The following is a 17,703-nucleotide window of genomic DNA, read 5'->3' on the forward strand; positions in this document are numbered from 1 at the left end:
TCATTCAAAATTGTGATCAATTTGTGTGAGGAGTGGGGAACCAACTAGAGCATAGAGAGATCTCAAGACCTTGTCGATCGATCAATACAATCTATTAGATAAAACTGTTGTGCCTTACGTTTGTGTCCAAGCATGTAGGTTTTGTTCCAGCTGTATCAGACTCCCCTTTTTCCCCTTTGGTCTGTCATTTCGTCTTTGGTAAGCCGTTTGAAAGTTCATGGTAAAGATGATTTTTCATGATTGGCTTGTGCAACGAGTGTGACAGGTCGTTAGATTTTGACATCCAAACAAATTTCATCCTTCAAGCCACTGATTAACCAACTGACCAAATGGTTTTTTGAGATACCCAATGTGCAATTGGAGAGGTGTTTAAATGTAGCTTGATAATCATGGAGATGACGGATCTGTCTATGCTATGTGAGATCACCAATATGGTCTTCAAAATTGGTTGGGCCAAAACGTGTTGGAAAAGCTTATCTGAATGTTACCAAGATATGATTCCTATATTCTTTCAGATCCATTGGTACCATAGCATAGTGTCTCCTTCTTGTTAAACCACGATTTTGGAGGTCGGCCAACAGGACTTTATGTTCTAGTTTGAGTAGATTTTATTGTTGGAAAAAATTTGAAGATTTTTCTAGATTTTGTAACCAAGTAGGTCTATTTGAATTGTGATTTAAGTGGGTCCCATATTTTATTTGAGGTGGGATCACTTGGGATATTATTATTCTCATTGAAGAGAATAATTTTATTTATTTAGTTGATAAAAATCCCTTTTGAGTGAATGAGAAATTGACTCCTAACAAACCCTACTAGCCATGATTTGTTATGTGGTTTGTAGAACTATTGAGTTTATTTGTAATACTCTTTAGTCCCATATCGGATAGGAATAAGAAATTTGTTTAGTTCTTATATAGAATTTCTTATATCACTTAAATGAATATGAGAAAGACTTAGATTAGTCCACGCACGTCTACAAGGGGTCTATGGGTTCAAGAAGGATTTAAATCATTGGTCCAAAAATTCCTTAATGCGTGTACGCAGGAGAAGTGCAAATTTCAACAATTTGGCTTAGACCCTTATTTTTTTCAAGAGACACCATGTCTCTTAATATTCTATAAATAGGTCATTTTGAATTTAGTTTTTTGATTAAATTTTTTTTCTTATCTATTATTTTAACTTACTTGCATTCTGATTTTTCATCTGCATTCCTTGAGAATACAAATTTTACGTTTGATTAACTAGATATATAGATTGAAGTGCTATCTCTGCATGTGTGATCGTTGTATCTTGAGAGATAATTGTTCATTGATCCATGTGCCCTAAATTGCAGGAATAAAATTATTTTAAAGACATTATGTTCAACACAAGCCTCGATCAATATTTTTGTTCGCTTCTCAGATATCTACCAAATAATATCTATAAATTAAAGAAAGTTAATAATTAATACATCATATTATCTTATGTTTTCTTAAAAATCTAATCATCACTAGGTATGAAGGTTGAATGAGATAGATTTAAAATTGAAAAAGAGACTCCGTTGAAGATGATTGATTTTATAGGTTGACCACGATTGTTTAGCAAAAGTATCCATAGTAAGACATTTTTTAGTTTTTATTTCTAAGCAGCCCTTAGTATTTAGTAAGACTAAAAATCTTAAAAGGGAGTGGGGTGTCAGAGAGAATCATTCCTCCACTAAGTTACTAAAGAAACTGTTTCTCTTTAAAATATGGATTCCTACGAATATCAGTACGTCACGATATTGCCTTATCCGCCGCCTTTCCCTAACCCAAGTCAAGTACGAAACTCGCAAGTCAATCTTTTTCTCCACCCTCGCGCTCTATAAATATAGTCATAACTACACAGCCAATCAATCATCACTAGAATCTTATAACTCTTCTTCTTTGTTTCTTGTCTCCTCGAAATTTTAGATGGATGAAGGAAACGTTAATCTCCCTCCTGGCTTTTATTTCAATCCAACTGATGAAGAACTTGTCCTTCAATTCTTATATCCTAAAGCAGCACTCTTACCTTGTCATCCAGATGTCATACCTGATCTAGATCTTTACCCTTATGATCCTTGGGAACTTAATGGTTAGATAATCAAATTCTATTTCTTTCTTTGCACAAATTTCCAGTTTTTATAAACATGTGAAGTTCTTTGAATTATTAAACATAGTGAAATAACATTATTTAATTTCTTCTTAGGTAAGGCATTCTTGGGACGTAACCGATGGTATTTCTTCAGCCGGAAGACACCCAATCGAGTTTCGACAAATGGGTATTGGATTTCAATAGGTGTTGATGAAACAATTTTCACAAATAATAGTAAAAGAGTGGGTATGAAGAAGAATCTTGTATTCTATATCGGTGAAGCTCTGATTGGGACCAAAACCAATTGGATAATGCATGAATATCACCTTTTAGACTGTGCTACCACTAGTCGATCCTCTAAAACAAGAGGAAACCAAAAACTTGTAAGAATAACTATTTATATAAATTGGATTTCACTATATATCTATATATATATATATATATATATATATATATATGTGACCTTGATGTTCTTCGATATTTCTTTATCAGGATTCAAGTACGTTGGTTCTCTGCCGAGTCTTTGAGGAAAATGAAGATTCTCAAGGGAGAAACGAAGATGGAATGGAGCTTTCGTGCTTGGATGAAGTTTTCTTGTCGTTAGAGGATCTTGACGAAATAAGTTATCCGAATTAGATTTGAAAAAAGAAATATCGAAATCTCAATCAACTATCATGATCCTCTTATCCAAGTGTAATGTTGAAGTTATCATCATATGTCATGGTGTAGAGAAATTGAAAGATCTTTAAATGAAATCCTTTTATTCTCTTTCAGTCTAATTGAGATTTTAGCATGCTTGGCTTATGGTGGGGGGAGTAAGGATAAACTTTGGCAAGAGGTGGAGCCCAAGCAGCACTGGTAGGTTGTCTGTGCTTAAGCATTGTTATTGGCTTTTAGCTTTTCTGCCTTCATGGTCTATGGTGGTTGTGTGGCTGTCTTGCCTCAGAAAGCTAAGGAACTAAATATTTTATAAAGGTAGCTGCTTAGGCTAGCATTTTGTCATGTATTATGTAAGCAGCACCCACGCGTGTGGTAAGGCTCTCATGTGTTCGTGACAAGAAGAGCCCCACTTGTAGTAGGGAGCTTAGGTCAGGTTGAGTGAGAAATTTTTTGTTCATATGAAACTATAATCCAATATTTCACATAGTCAATCGCAGGATGCCATATGTATTGAAAAACATTCTTAATTTACAAAAGAATAATGTGGAGTGACCTCAAGATTGACCGCAATTCACACTTTGCTAATGTGGATGTGTGTTTAACCATATATGGACATACAAGTGAAAAGCATCTATTGTTTTGTGTGTACCTCCACGTCAACAAAGTGTGAATTAAGGTCAATCTTGAGGTTACTCCAGCACAACTCTTTATAAAAATACCAACTTTTAATATACGTGACGTCCTGCGATTGGTTATATGAAACATCATATTGACTTTTATGTGAACAAACAATATATCGGGTTGGGTTGGTGGATGGTGCATGGGGAGGCAAGGAAGCTTGAGGACAATTCAAGCTTGAGCTTAAAAAGGCTAATTCAAGAAGCCCCAATTCTCTCTCACTTGACTATATTTGCCTAGAAGTTGGCCATGTGAGACAACTTTTATATATATGATGAGTCGTGGTAATCTAACTCAAAAAAACATAAGCACGGGACGTGGCAAGTGCACAGAACCATAGATCTTTTTCTACGGAATGCACAAGGAAAAAGATCTATGATTTTGTGCACTTGCCACTTCAACCGCATATATTTTTCAAGTCATTTTATCATTAGTCATATATAATAAACATGTGGTTTGAGGCGATTGGTCCAAGTGGAGATTTTATGCTCCATTTCTATGCTTCAGTAAGTAGTCATAGGGTATGTAAATCATATGATATAGTGTGAAATCCAGAAGATATGTCATGTAGCTTTGGTCCCTAGATGATGTGAAAAAAAGGTAGATTTCCATAATCGTAAGCTCATGTAGCCTGAGACTGGCCGGTCATGTGATCAATCAAAACCATTTGGGTACGACAAACAACTATTAGAAGCCGGATATTTGATGAGTTTGATAAACTAATTGGATTAAATTGGTGAAATCCTTCGTACATGGCCGTTAGAGCAATGATCTTAAGCTCTAATGAGAGCCCGGTCTTTCTATTTTTACAAGTTGTACTTTTTTCCCCTCTTTTTGGGTAGGCTTGGGAAAATAGTAGTTAGTAGATTAAAGTGGGTTTTCAACCTAGGTTGTGACATCAACACCCACACAGTTTAACCAATTTAGCAAGGAGACACCTTACAATTTGTGATTTCCCTCCCCCCTCCCCCCGCCCCCCGCCCCACAAACCGCATACAGACCCCATATATTTTTCAAGTCATTTTATCATTATTCATATATAATAAACACGTGGTTTGAGGTGATTGGTCCAATTGGAGATTTATGTCCCATTTCTATGCTTCAGTAAGTAGTCACGAAGTATGTAAATCATATGATAGTGTGAAATCCAGAAGATATGTCATGTACCATTAGTCCCTAAATGATGTGAAAAGAAGTTAGATTTCCATGATCTTAAGCTCATGTAGCCTGAGACTGGCCGATCATGTGTATTGTAGGATCAATCAAAACCATTTGGGTACGACAAACAACTATTAGAAGCCGGATATTTGATGAGTTTGATAAACTAATTGGATTAAATTGGTGAAATTCTTTGTACATGGCCGTTAGAGCAATGATCTTAAGTTCTCATGAGAGGCCGGTCTTTTTATTTTTTACAAGTTGTACTTTTTTGTCCCCTTCTTTTTGGGTAGGCTTGACATCAGGCCATACAAGTGATTTCTATCCCCCCCCCCAAAAAAAAAATCTCCCATAGCATAACAAGTGATATGAAATTAAAATTTTCACAGGCTCCCTTTTTAATTATATTTTTGTCAGATTTGATGTTTTACCTTAAAGCCATTCTAAACTGACTTCCTAGGACACTGAGTTAGATATTGAACTGACGTAAACGTGAGCAAAGAATTATAGATGCTTTTCCTCTGTACATGAGTAGAGAGCATATATGGCTCTTTACACAATTCCACTTCAGCTCAGCTCAGTGTCTTAGAAAATCAGTAGTTTAACATTTTTTTTTTTACCTGATCAACTATCCCATAAGTGGCATTTTTATGGAAATGCACGTACTCAAACCTCTAGATATGTGCAAATATACTTGACACAATATTTTTTAATACACAAGACTCAAAGGGAGCAACATTGGATCTGTATGAGTGCACCAAGTGCTATGACTATATTAGGCGAGTGAGCAACACTCCTAATACAAAAGTTAAATCATTTGAGCTTTTCTAGGTTTTGACAAAAATGCCAAGTGAATCTAAAAAATAAAAAAGAAAAAAAAAAAAACAAAAGAAAAGATGATATTGACAATATTGGAGTCGACAAAAACAAAAGAAAAGATGATATTGACAATATTAGAGCCGACTAGAAAGCCTTGAGACTGAAACTTGAATTTGATTTGACATGGCGTGGTATGGTCCAGATTAGAAGATAAGCCATCAAAGGTGGTCAGACCAAAAGGTTGTACCGCTTCAGTAGTTGATTAACATCCCCTACTTTAAAATCTTGATATACGTACAATGCCACATAGCACATCCTCTAAGCCCACCAACTCAAGAATGTTTGGGCCACTTCTTGATGGTGTACACATTAAAATCGTGACGCCTGCACATTTCTTAAATCAAGTGAGGGTCCCAGAAGTCATCGATGAGTCCACACACATCCAAATCGGGCTTATTGATTGTGAACAGGCTTCCTAAAACTTGGGTACAAACAAATCTAAGTAATCCACACTAAATATTCACCTAATAAGCAAGTTAGCCCATGATCCAAAATCAAAATACACCAAAATGAGTTTGCCTATTAAACAAATAATATTTAAGCCAACTATGCAAAGTCCATTAATCAAGGGGTATAATTGGAAAGACACTCTCATTCTAAGTCTATAAATACTACAATTTAGGTCTTTGATTAGAGACTGGATCATTTTTTCTTAGAAGACAGAAACACTTTTTCTAGTAAAAGGAACTCCGAAGCTCTTCTCCACAAAATATGCAAGGTTCTTCAATAGAAACTTGGACTCCAAATCTAAAGAAAATCAAGACCCTCTTCAAAAGCAATTAAATCCTTCTCGGCCTGTCAAGTGAAAAGTCCAAAGATACTAGGTTATTTACAAAATCACAAAACCTTTATAGAAGATCAAATTAAAACTTACATCCGATTTCCTACGTGTCTCAAAAAACCTTTTCAATTGGTCAAGAATGAAGCCCGAGATAAGAAAGCTATTCATCATTTTCATTGTATTTGACCATTAATCAGAGGAGAACACTCTGTTGAGTGAATGTATTTATATTCTTATCACTATCGTCATTAAAAATAGTGAAATCATTTGTCATTTTATTTTATGTATCTCGAGGTAGATAGAAAAATTTATTACTGACAAATAGATCTACAAATAAAAAAATTAACCCCTTTAGTGAACTAGAATGTAAGAACAAGATGAAAATCCCATTTTCAAGAGCCAACATGCCGTGCAAGTGTTCTTCCTCTCTTTGCCCTCCCATCAAAATAGTGAGATGATGGTTACTCATGGGGTATTTCTTCCTCATTGTCTTTAGTTCTTTAGTTTGGAGTCTCAACTCCCAATTTTGGGGTACTACTCCTCCAATGAACCAAGGCAACCAAAACCTCAAATAATCCAAGAGAAAGTAAAGAGAATGAGAATCAAGCAAGAGCTTGAGTTCTTTTTCCCTTGTTCTCACCACAAGGATGATGGATCCAAATCCACTATCTCAATGTGATGAGGTGATTATGATCTTATCTTATGAAGCATAAAAGAAAAGAAGCTAAAAATAATTTTGTGGTTTTTGATCCATCAATTACAAACAAAATAAATCATAGAACACAAAAATAGTTTGAGATACACTTGGACATAATTGCTCCTAAGCTTTTATCCATCAAACAAAAGGAGTTTTTATTTTTTTATTTTATTTTATTTTATTTTATTTTTTAACTTCTACAAAACTCCCCTATTTATAGAATTATATGGAAGTTTGTTGCATAATAAAAAATAAAATTATAAAAGTGCCCTTAATTAAAATAGAAAAACCCCCTGCCATTCGCTAAGTCATTCGCTTGTGTTCTTGTTTTCCCTTTTTTTTTTTCTTTTGAATTTCCCCAAATATATGTTTTTCTTTTCTTCTTGCTTGGTTGTACTCTTTTTTTTATTTTATAAATATGTATACTAAATTTGTGTCTATTTTAGATACCAAATGATGTAAGACCATGGTACTATACAACATAAAGTCCCATTGATGCTTGCTTATTAGAGAGGAGCTTAGGGGTAAGCATTAGACCAAAATTACTACCATTGAAAGAGGAGGAAACATATCTATGATGGAAGCAAGTCCAAATCTATAATCCTGAAGTTGGAGAAGCGTATGGTCATTCGCTATGTAAGCAAATGGGCGTTCGTAGGGAAAACTTGTATCCCAAAGATATTTGAAAAGACTTTAAAAAGAGGAAAACGTTCACAATGCCCTCTTTACATTGTAAAAACTCTCAACTCTCTGAACTTCTTCTCTCTAAGCCTTTTCAAGTCAAAAAATAGTCAACCTTGCACAGACTAATCAATTTAAAGCAAACAAGTAGCCAAAAATTATTAGATAAACTTTTAGAAGCCATTGCCTTTGCATTTGCTTGAACTTTAATTGGTTTGTTGTTGTTGTTGTGTGGGTTATGTTGGATTTTCATGAACATAATTAGGTATAGGGTCATGTAATAGTAACAACGTGGTTTATTTTGGGTGAAAATGGAGAGTAAATGGGTCAAAGAACCTTGAAACTTGGAGAATCAGAGACCTGAAAATATGAAACATAGGGCTTCAAAACAGAAGCCTTAAAGTAGATATTAGATCCCTAGACCCATTAGAAAGTATTTGAGGCCAAAAAATGATAAGAATATATGTAATGATTTGAAAATTTTAATGCACATCTCGAGGAAAGAATTGTAGATTTTGATGTTGATTTAAGAGTATGGGTCCTTAATTTCAAATATTTGAGGTAAACTAACTTCATCAATAGATTCAAAAGGATCAAAAAACATACTTTAGCATGTTTTAGTTAGAAGTTGAACAAAAAAATTATTGAATCCTCGAGTTTCATGTCAACTTTTATCTAATAGGTAATAAGTTAATTTAGAGACATAATTTGAGCAAGATGATTTCACCATTCATGTCAAAAAATCACTTAAAATAAAATATAAGAATGTTCGAATTGACATTCGGGAAGAACAATTTTCGAAATAACTTTTACATCCCTACTTAAGTATAAATATCAAAAGCCTAAAGAAAAATCTAATTTTTTTTATTCTTCTCTCTAAATAAAACTCAACTCATTTTTTCGCGAAGTTTGCAACTCAGATCTACGTCAAACTAGAAAATCCAAACTTTCCCATAAGAAGAAAAGTTGAACACGTCGTCGAGGACTACGCTTAGACACAAAGATTTTCAATTTTCGTCGAAAGAAAAAATTCTATGATTGGTCGGAGGCGATTCTAAACTTTGTTCAACTATCGAAAATAGTTTGAGGTAGGATGCCTTCCTTTCTACCCTCTAGTTATATGCAAATTTCATAGAAAAATATACTTAGTCTTAAAAATTTTGATTGTTCTTCCAATTATTGATCATTTCATTAAATTCATGTATGGTTGAATGGATTGAATCATCTTTGCGTAGTTATTTTCAATTGATTTTGGTTCATTATAAGTTATCTAAATCTTTTATAAGTTGTGTAATGTTTTATAAATTAATGGATATATTTTTTATCAATTTTGGACGAGTTTTGGTAAAACAAATATGAAAAAAAAAGAGAAATTTTTTTCAAGTTCTTGAGTTACTATCCTTCAAGAAGGCTCTACCTCAATGTTGTATAGCTTAATACCTACAAGACATAGTTGCATAATGCTTGTCTCTGTCCCCAAAAGAGAAATTCTCTACTGCTCTTAAGGTAAACTGTAGTCGTTCAACATTCTTCTCTTTACAATAGGAAAAGGTGAATTTCGAGTATCTACTCTTCAACTTAACAAATCTCTGTATTTTATCACTTAGGACAGAGTATGTTTGTCGAACTCTTCCCTTTGTTTGTTAAGATAAAAGAGAGTTGCGAGGACCGAACTCTTGGAAGAGTCCAACTCAATGCTATATTACTTGTGTTAGAGTAAGGTCTTGACTAGCTTCTTACTTTACCAAATAAGGCAAAGATGACCCATGTAGGCATGGACCCAAGTGGGGTCCATCTTTAGTACTATTGTACTCATGGCAGAGTAGGGCCCTAACCAGCTTCTTACCTTACCAATTAAGGTAGAGAAGACCTACGTAGGCTTGGATCCAAGCGAGATCCATCTTTAGTGTTCTTGAACTCGTGATAGATTAAGACCCTGATCAGCTTCTTATCCTACCAATTAGGTAGAGAAGACCCACGCAGGCTCTGACGCAAGTGGGATCTTTTAGTACTATATTACTCATGTTAGAATTGAGTCCTAACCAACTTCTTACCTTGCCAATTAAGGCAGAGAAGACCCACGTAGGCCCAAATCAACGTAGGATCCACCTTTAGTGTTAAATTACTCTCATCAAAGTAGGGGCCTCAACTAGCTTCTTACCTTGCCAGTTAAGGAAGAGAAGACCCAGATCTAGGTGGAATCCAAATTTAGTGCTAAATTAATCTCGTAAGAGTAGGGCTCCGACTAACTTCTTACCTTGTCAATTAAGGTAAAAAAGACCCACGTAAGCCCTAATCTAGGTATGATCCAAATTTAGTGCTAAATTACTTTCATTAGAGTAAGGCCTCAACTAACTTCTTACCTACTAGTTAAGGTAGAGAAGACCCACATAGGCTCGGATCCAGGTGGGATCCAAATTTAGTGCTAAATTACTTTTGTTAAAGTAGGACCCCGACTAGCTTCTTACCCTACCAATTAAGGTAAAGAAGACCCACGTAGGCCTGGATCCATGTGGGATCCTATTTTAGTGCTAAATTCATGCCTAGGCTACTAGCAATCAGAAAATATTTATTTATCGATAATATCTTTTCAGGTTACATGTACTCCACGGTCTAGGTAGCTCTTGACTGGTCATTGTAATAAAGTAATATACTCATTTCTAGCCTATTCTTGTTACTTTGTATGGCCCTTTCCAGTTAGGACTCAACTTTTCACTGTTCTGCTCTTTTGTATTTTAGAATACACTTCGGAGCACTAGGTTTCATTCTTTGAATTGCTTGTGGCGGAGTCTCTTATTGAAGTAACTTTGCAGCTTCTGATGATAACTCTCTAGTCTTATCAGTACTATTTCACGTTTCTCTTCCAACAAATCCAATTCTACGATTAACTGCTAGTTGTTCTGGTCAGTCTGCACTACTCTTGATCTTATTGTTGGGAAACTATTTTCTATTGGTACCGCCTTCATTCCATAGGCTATAGTGAATAAAGACATCCTTATGGAGGCACTAGCAGTTGTTCTATAGGCCCACAGTACGCCATGCAAGACCATTGTCCATCTTTCATTTGCTTCTCTCAGCCTTTTCTTTAGTATGTCTATTAACACTTTGTTTATTGTTTTAGCTTGTCCGTTGCTCTATAAATACTGTGACGTGGAGAATAACTACGTTATCCCATGCTCTTTGTAAAAAATTTTAATCTGCTTTCGTATAAATTGTATCTTATTATCTGGGACTATTACGTGTGGCAGGCTAAATCAGCAAATTATGTTTTCCCATTTGAACTTCTAAACTTCCTGCTGATATATTCTAGCTAGGGGAACACTTCTGTCCACTTGATAAAGTAATCTGTCGTCATTAGCAAAAAAGTTAGATTACCTGGTGCCCTAGGTAACGGGCCTACTAGATCAATTCTCCATTATGCAAACGATCAAGGGCTGATGAGGGAATTAAGCTATAATGCTGGCTTTCAAATTATTCTCATGTCTTTGACAATTGTCATAATGCTTGATGTGTAGAACTGCATCTTTTTGCAAATATGGCCAGAAATGCCTTTAGGAGAGCATTTTGTGGGCCAAAGACCTTGTCCCTGAATGATTCCTACAATTTTCTTCGTGGATTTCACTCAACACATCATTTGCCTTTTCTAGCGTTAAGTAACGTAGGAGTGGCCCTCCTATTGACTTCCTATACGGTTTTCCATCCAGAATAATGTATTTTTCTGTCCTGTTCTTTATGTGTCTTGCCTTTTTTGAATCATCAGGCAACACTCCTAACTGTAGGAAGGTGAAAATCGAGCTCATCCACTCTTGACCTTTTACTACAACTATCACTCTTACCAATTTTGATTATTCTATCGCAGGTTTTTCCTAGTAGCCTAATGGCAGTTCCTTCCTGTCTTGTTTTTCCAACATTGAGGCTATGTAAGCTAGGGCTTTTATATGTTTATTGTCTGTCCTTGGTATGTGCTCTATTCTGATTTCCCCAGTTCGAAGTAAGGCAAACCTGATTTTTTCCAAGAAGAACTGCATTTTAGGATCTCGTGCTTCAAATGTCTCGTTGACATGAGTAACTACTAGCTGTGAGTCATTATAAACTGTAGCCTCAATTACCACCAGCCCTGCCAATGAATTGAGGCCGAGCAGTATTGTTTCATATTTTGTTTCATTATTTGATGCTTTGAATCCTAGTGTGATTGCCTTCTTTATCTTGAAACTACTAGGAGTAATTATCACCAGTCTTACTCCTGATCCTTCCAAGTTCAAAGATAGATCCACGTAAACTCTCCACCCTGGATGGTTGCTCACTTTTTACCCTTCTTCATCATGTTCAAGCTTTTCTACTAACAAATCTGCTTTTTTCTCCATTGGAAAGTTTGTTATTGCTTGACCTTTTAGCAAAACTTTGGGTTTATATTTAAATCCAAACTCTGATAACTATACAACCTATTTTGCCATTCTGCCCAATCCCTATGTCTTTCTTAAGATAGACTTCAAAGGGTACTTTGTGATGACCTGTATTCGATCCGTTTGGAAATATGGTCTCAGACGCAAAGTTGTATAAATCAAAGTTAATCCCATATTCTCAATTATGGAATAATGTGTTTCTGTATCTGTGAAAGTCTTACTTAGGAAGTAGATGGGATGCTCTACTACTACGCTAGCCTTGACCAAGACCAAACAAAGCGTGCATTCAAAAATCATTAAGTACAGCCCAAGTTCCTCTTCAACTTCTAGTTTGGAGAGTATAGGTGGTCTACCAAGATATTTTTTCAACTTTGTGAAAGCTTGCTCATACTCCTCTGTCTATTTGAACTCGGTGTTCTTCTGCAATAGCTAGTACAAAGGTCTGTATTTATCTAAAGACATGAAAATGAATCTGTTAAGGGTTGCTACCCTTCCTGCTAACTTCTGGACTTATTTATACATTTTCGGGGAGGGCATATCTAATAGTGCCATGATTTGGTTTGGGTTCGCTTCTAAACCTATTTTCGTAACTAGGTAGCCAAAGAACTTTCCTGATGTTAATGCGAAAGTACATTTCTCCGGGTTGAGCTTCATCCCAACCTTCCTTACTCGTAAAAAGACATCTTTTAGATCAGCAACGTGATTTTTCTTCTTCTTACTTTTCACTAACAGATCATCAATATAGACTTCTACATTATTTCCTAACAGATCTTTGAAAAGTTCTATTACCAACTTTTGATAAGTTACTCTTAAGTTTTTCAACCCAAAGGGCATAACTTTGTAGCAATAAAGCCTTTGCTCAGTGATGAAGGTTGTCTTCTCTTAATCTACTGGATTAAGTTGTATCTGATTATAGCTTGAATAGCCATCCATGAAGGATAATCTTTTGTGGCCTGAAGTCATATCTACCAACTGGTCTAGTCTCGGCATAAGAAAGAGTTAAAAACGATGGAGAGGAAGAGTTAATTAATTGATTAGTCTCAATTGAGCTTTAAAGGAAAATAACAAAATCTAATAATATGGAAAAGACTAAAAAGTCTTATAAAACAGAATTATTCGACACTCCCTTTCAAGTTGGTACATGAATGTCAACAACGCCCAACTTGGACAAGATACCTTCGAAGGCGATTTTGTTAACACTTTTGTAAGAATGTCAGCAAGTTGCTGAGATATAGGAGTAAATGGAATACAAATCTTCACAGAAATAATTTTCTCTCTAATGAAATGTCAATCAACTTCAATATGCTTCTTGTTATCATGCTGAACTGGATTTGTTGTTATGTTAATAGTTAATTTATTATCACAATAAAATGAAAAAGGGGCTGTTACGAGAAGATACAAGTCAACTAGTAATGTCTTGAGCCACAACAACTCACACACTCCAAGTACCATAGTTCTGTATTCTGGATCAACACTAGATCGAGAAATCACATCATACTTCTTACTACTTCAAGTTGCCAAGTTGTCACTAACTTTAGTACAGTACTTCCTAAATGGATCGTCTATCAATCATTGATCCAATATAATCTACATTTGTTCACATCTCAATGAAAAAATGATCATAATTATTAAACAAAATACCTCGACCAGGACATCCCTTAAGATATCTAAGAATGTGATAGACAACAGTAAGATAAGATGTTCGAGGCAAGTGTATAAATTGACTTACAACACTAATAACATAGGCAATGTTGGGGCGAGTCATAGACAAGTAGATCAATTTTTCTACAAGATGCTGACATTGGTCAATATCTGACAAATACTCCCTTTTAGAATAAGCCAACCTATGATTCTACTCAATAAGAGTATCAACGGGATGAGAATCAAGCTGACCAGAGTTATAGAGTAAATCAAAGACATATTTACGCTGAGAGATAAATATACCAGAGTGGAATTGCACAACCTCAATACCCAAAAAATAGCAAAGATGGCTAAGGTCCTTAATCTCAAACTAATACCCTAAGTAAGATTTGACCTTGGTAATGCCAGCACTATCATCTCCAATAAGGACAATATCATCTATATAAACAATTAGAGTGATAATTTTTCCTTTGGAGTACCGCAATAAAAGAATGTGATAAGTAGAACTCTAGTGGAAATTAAACTGATGCATTACCCTAGTAAAGCGTTCAAACCATGTGCGGGAGACTGTTTCAGTCCATAAAGAGAGTGACAAAGACGACAGACATGTGTAGGATAAGCAGGTATGAGAAAATCAGGAGGTTGGACCATATAAACTTATTCTTGAAGATCACTATTGTGAAATGCATTCTTGACATCTAACTAAAAGAGAGGCCATTCTCTAATTACGAGAATAGAAAAAAAAACTCGAATTGTGGTCATCTTGGTAACTGAAACAAATATCTCCTGATAATCAATCCCATAAACCTGAGCATAACCCTTTGCCACCAAAAGAGCCTTATAACAAGCAATAGAATCATCGAGATTATACTTAAGGGTGAAAATCCAGCTACATCACACAGCCTTCCTTTTAGGTGAAAGAGGAACAAGTTCCCAAGTCTGAGTCTTTATAAGAGTATTCAACTCATCAATCATAGCTGCTCGTCACTTAGGATGGACAATAACATCTGCAACAATATTAGGAGGAGAAACAACGGAAATAGAAGTAAGAAAGCTTTGATAGGAGGGTGAAAGAACAGAATTATATATATATATATATATAATTAGAAATATGATAAGTACAAGTACACTTACCCTTACGAGTGGCAATAGGATGATCATCACAAGAGACAATAGGAGGCAGAGCTAGAGGCAAGAAAGTACGCTGATCTGGCATAGAAGTGATGGTCGTATTGCATGGTTGTCAAGAGTAAACCTGCAATGAAGGAGGTGCTGAGCTGATAGGGGGTGGAGAAAGAAGAATAGGCATGGGAAGATGAAATAACAAGAGAGAGGGATCATCATTAGGAGAATCTCGAGGAAAACACTCGGACTGAATATCAGTTGACCTATTATAATATATGGTATGTTCAAAAAATGGAAACAGCCCGAGAAATGAAACACTTTCGAGAAAGAGGATGATAACAGCGGTATCCTTTCTAGGTAGAAGAACAACCCAAAAAGATATATTTTATGACATCTAGTTCAAGTTTAGTATGAGTTTGACTAAGAATTTAAATAAAGTAGAAGTACCCAAATACTCGTGGAAGAAGTAGAAACAAAAGACAATCCAGATGAAATTGAGAGAAGGACATGACAAATTGAAAAACTGGGAAGGGGTCCAATTAATAATGTAAATAGCAATAAGAACTACATCAACCAAATATGATTATGGCATATTCATGCTAATAGAGAGGGTACGGGCAAACTAAAAAATGACAATTTTTCCTTTCAGATCGATCATTTTGCTGATAAGTCTTAACTTTGAATATTTTGTGCTCAATGCCATATTCTAAACAAAGTTTCAAAATCTCACTATATGTGTACTCAATACATTGATCATAATGGAATGTCTTGACAGTTCAACCAAACAAGGTAAAATCATACCAAGAAATTGCTTGAAGATCCCATATACTTTACTCTTGTATTTCATAAGATAGACCTAAGTGATACGACTATAGTCATCGATGAACAAGAAAAAATAATAAAAATCGATAGTAAATGTAACAGGGGAAGGACCTTACACATTAGAGTAAATTATGTCAAACATAGTAGGTGCAATAGTATTCATACTAATAGAATAATGAGAACGCACCTATTTAGTTAATTGACAAGTTTTACATGAAAAATTAAGTAAATTGTTATTGTGAGATAAATCAGAGAGCATGTGTTTCAAATATCCAAAAGAAATATGGCCTAAGTGTAAGTGCCAATGCATTGCAAGAACTTTATTAGACTGACTACTATTACTAAACCTAGAAACAAAATGAGTGCTAGGTGAACTGGGTAAATCTAAGATATACAAACTATTAACTTCATGTCCAATGTCAATCATCTCCTTTAACCCTAGATCTTGAAAGACACAATGAGAGGTATAAAACGTTACAATACAATTCAAATTTTTAGTAATACTACTAACAGATATAAAATTAGTGTTAAGTTGAGAAACATGCAGTGTATTATTTAAGGATAAAGAAGGTATAATAGAAAATTGACCTTGGATAGCTATAGAAAGCAAAGAACCCTCAGCAAGGCGATCCTTATGATGACCAAAACAAATACTATAGATTTGAAATATGAAGGATGTACCAGTCATATTATCTGAGGAACCAGAATCAATAATCCATAGTCAGGAAATGGTGGAAACACTGTGTACAGATGCAAAGATACCTAAGTGAGTAAAAATAGAGACTAGTTGAGATGAAGTCTTTATCTAATTGAAGAATTTCTAAAACTTGTCAAGTACGACTTGAAATAGAAATACCAAATCTTAGGAGGAGGTGCTAGATTAGTAGTTTGTTGAGAGACTACATGAGTTAAAGATCCTTGAGTTTGCTGACGTTGCTAATTAGGATGTTTATGAAGTATATAACAATGAGCTTTATGTGACCCAACTTTCCATAATGATCACACTTATGTCACTGATGTGTAGGTAGAGACCCATTAGGAGGTTGTGGAGAAGGTAGGCAAGCAAGCATGATTGAGTGGTTTCTTGAAGAATTATGTAGGACAACTGTGCGACGACTCTCATCAGCCAATACACAAGAATACGCAGTCTATAAGGATGACAACATATCCATACCCAATAAATGAACTTTCGCATACTAAAACTCATCCAAAAAATCGACTAGAAATTGAAAGATTCGATTCTTATCTGAAATTTAAACATATAATCCATCATCAAAAGGATCCTTCCACGCATACGAGGAATATAAAGTTAACTCTTCCCATCGAACACGTAGTTGTGATATATATGTGGTGACTGAAGAGTCACCTTGAGAAAAGTGGGAAATCTCATACTCTAAGTTAAAAATGCGGACATTGTTTTGGCGTTGCGAATATATGCTTTTTGTCGAATCTCATATCTATTTTATTGTCGTAGAGAACATAAAACCCATATCAATATGTGATTGCATAGATGTAACTTGCCAAGAACGGACCATAGAGTTATTAGCAAACCATTGGGGATAAGTAGTATCCGTCGGTGCTGGTTGTTTTTCCGCCCCTGTTAGATAATCGATATTTCTTTTTCCACCAATAAACATTTCAATTGATCAAGCCCAAAGAAGGTAATTAGAACCATCTAATTTCATGATGGTAATTGGGATGCTTGGAAAGTCGATCAAATGAGAGGGAAGACCTCCTGATCCATTACTATTATTGGTGATCGAAGAAGAAAATGGTTTAGAGACCAAAATAATCTATGTGTTTTGGTCTGAAGGGAGGTTAAATAAATTTTTTTTTGTGACTACTATAACCTTCAAACAGTAAGGCTGTTGGGGTCATAGCCTCTAAACAACAGTTGGAGTGATTGTAACTTTTGAATGTAGGGCCTATTGTGTTCGCAGCTACTCAGTCACTAAAAAAAAAGGTTTAGAGTGATCGTAACTTCCAAATACAAGGTCTGTTGTGATCACAGCCACCCAACTACACTTCTGCAATGATTACAGGCATCACAACCACCATAAAACTAGATTCTAGAGTGTCGTAAC

The 17,703-nt window shown here is 35.2% G+C and overlaps 1 protein-coding gene across 1 annotated transcript; it reads left to right on the forward strand.

Annotated features, from left to right (window-relative positions):
• Positions 1-1,908: 1,908 nt before the first annotated feature.
• On the forward strand, positions 1,909-2,730 carry LOC147409815 (NAC domain-containing protein 104-like). The gene is made up of 3 exons (XM_086459768.1): positions 1,909-2,094; positions 2,209-2,477; positions 2,587-2,730. The coding sequence occupies exons 1-3, from the start codon at positions 1,932-1,934 to the stop codon at positions 2,728-2,730; spliced, it is 576 nt and encodes a 191-aa protein (XP_086315894.1). The 5' UTR covers positions 1,909-1,931.
• Positions 2,731-17,703: the final 14,973 nt, after the last annotated feature.

The sequence above is a fragment of the Akebia trifoliata genome, chromosome 2, assembly GCF_017979445.1.
Source record: "Akebia trifoliata isolate Shusen 1 chromosome 2, ASM1797944v1, whole genome shotgun sequence".
Classification (NCBI taxonomy): domain Eukaryota; kingdom Viridiplantae; phylum Streptophyta; class Magnoliopsida; order Ranunculales; family Lardizabalaceae; genus Akebia; species Akebia trifoliata.